Below are 2,203 nucleotides of genomic sequence, written 5' to 3' on the forward strand. Positions count from 1 at the left end.
TAATTATATTTTAGATTTTCTATATTTAAAATGAATATTTATTCTGTATTTGATTATGTTTATCGGTATTTAGTTACATGAACTTAAAAATGGAGCTTTAATAAGTTATACTAACGCAAAATTACTTGTAATCTTAAATTTTAAGTAATATGCATCAATAAACAGTAATTCATATATAAAAAATAATTTTTAAGTATTTTTATCAAATATTTATAATATAGTATAATTATATTTATTTATTTATTTGATCAGGCAATCCTCACTATTTCGATACTATCGATGATTGGGAGCTACGTCACCGCGTTAAATCTTCTTTTTATAGGTAAAAGTTCTTCTAAATTGATGGATATATATGATGTCTTGTTTTGTACTCTGATTGTTTAAAAAATAACCTATTTTATTTGTACAATTAATATAATGCTGATTATTCTATTTGTACAAACAATATAACATTGATTTAAACTGTTTGTTTTATTTTACTTTTTCAGTTTTTAATTGATAATTGATAATTATCTTTTCCAACTCATTAAATGTTGACCAAATTAATTGATGGTTAAGATGAGGTTGCATTGGTTATACAAATAGAATTAGTTGTAATATAAACCACATATATATAGGGTTGGGTTCCGGTAAGAAAGAAAATTATACTGGGAAGCATAAGAAAAGCTTTTCACTGTTGGATCAGTTCTAATTAAATGTCAACACTAATAAGATGTAATGAGATGCATCAGATCAATTCTCTTCTAAAGAGCGATGATTTCATTACATATCTTACAACTAGAATCCTATTTTTTCTGATCCAGTCCCTCAATTCATGGGTGGACATGAGATTAAAAGTAATCAAAAGTTCATATCTCTTTTTATGTTTTTCACCATAACTATATATATATGTGTGTGTGTGTGTATGTGTGTATATATGTATGTGTATATATATATATGTGTGTGTATGTATGTATATATATATATATATATATTGGGCTTTATCATCTGAATCTCATATATTATGATAACTGCGAGAACTAGTATTGTAAGATATTGTTTCACATTATTTTTTTCATCTAAGACTAGAATTTAATATATTTATTAACATATATTTGTTTTACAATATCTTTCTTTCATATGTATTTGTTCATAATGTGAAACTTTTTAATTGTATTTTTTGTTTCACTACCATACAAAAAGTATTCACATGATGAAATAAATATATGTTAATCAATACATTAAATCGAAGCCGTATATGGAAAAAGTATGTGAAATAACGCATGATGCACCTTTTTGTTTAAAAAAAATAGTGTAAAAACATATTCTAGATCAGTTTTCACTGGTTTATAATAATTTTATGGTTCTAATTTAATTTATTTATACATACATATACATATAGTATTTTAATCGTTTTAAAAACAACTCATAATAAACTTTTGGTTTGCTTGTGTCACAGGGTTTTGCGTCATGGGAACGCTACCCTATTTGTATGAGAAGCATGAAGAGAAGGTTGATTACTTGTTCCACAAGTTAAATCAAAAGGTTTTCAAGATTTACAAGATGTTTGATCGATATGTTGTTTCGAAGATACCAAGATGGCCAATGAGATCGAAGAAATCCAACTAATAATAAATTTATAAAGTCTAATAATTTTTTTTATTATCGTGCATAAAATGATTACGAAGAAAGAGACCTTACTTGAGTTTATAGTGAAGTTATGTTGGATAAACTAGCCGATAAGCTAAATGTTGATTGATAAGTTAGCTGATGATTAAATCGTGTTGGACAAAAACTAGCTAATAAGAATGTAAAGTGACCAAAAACGTCATATTGCAAAACTAATCAATTATAATATTTTAAAATATAATTGGAAAAAAATCTCTAATAATATAATATATTAACTAATAGAAACAAAATAGTAAGAAAAAAAATTAAATAATATAACATATTGAATAAAAAAAATTCAAATTCATTATTATATCTATACTATATTATAAAACATTTGATAAAAACTCTTAAAAACTACTTTTTATGCGTATAGTACTATTTATTAATGCATATTACTTAAAACTCAAGATTACAAGTAGATTGTGCATAAGTACAAGTTATTAAAACTTCATATCTGAATTCGTGTAACTAACTGTAGATAAACATAATCAAATACAGGATAAACATATCATTTTAAATATAAAAAATCTAAAATATAATTAGGATAATCATT

At 24.1% G+C, this 2,203-nt stretch overlaps 1 protein-coding gene across 1 annotated transcript in view; it reads left to right on the forward strand.

Annotated features, from left to right (window-relative positions):
• The window catches only part of LOC112525900 (reticulon-like protein B9), a 4,312-nt gene extending 2,599 nt beyond the window's left edge, over window positions 1-1,713 (forward strand). The window contains exons 4-5 of the mRNA XM_025136217.1: window positions 253-322; window positions 1,439-1,713. Coding sequence (XP_024991985.1) covers window positions 253-322; window positions 1,439-1,608 — 240 coding nt within the window. The 3' untranslated portion in view covers window positions 1,609-1,713. The remainder of the gene's footprint in view (window positions 1-252; window positions 323-1,438) is intronic.
• Window positions 1,714-2,203: the final 490 nt, after the last annotated feature.

Source organism: Cynara cardunculus (genome assembly GCF_001531365.2).
Source record: "Cynara cardunculus var. scolymus isolate 2C chromosome LG 13, CcrdV1, whole genome shotgun sequence".
Taxonomy (NCBI): domain Eukaryota; kingdom Viridiplantae; phylum Streptophyta; class Magnoliopsida; order Asterales; family Asteraceae; genus Cynara; species Cynara cardunculus.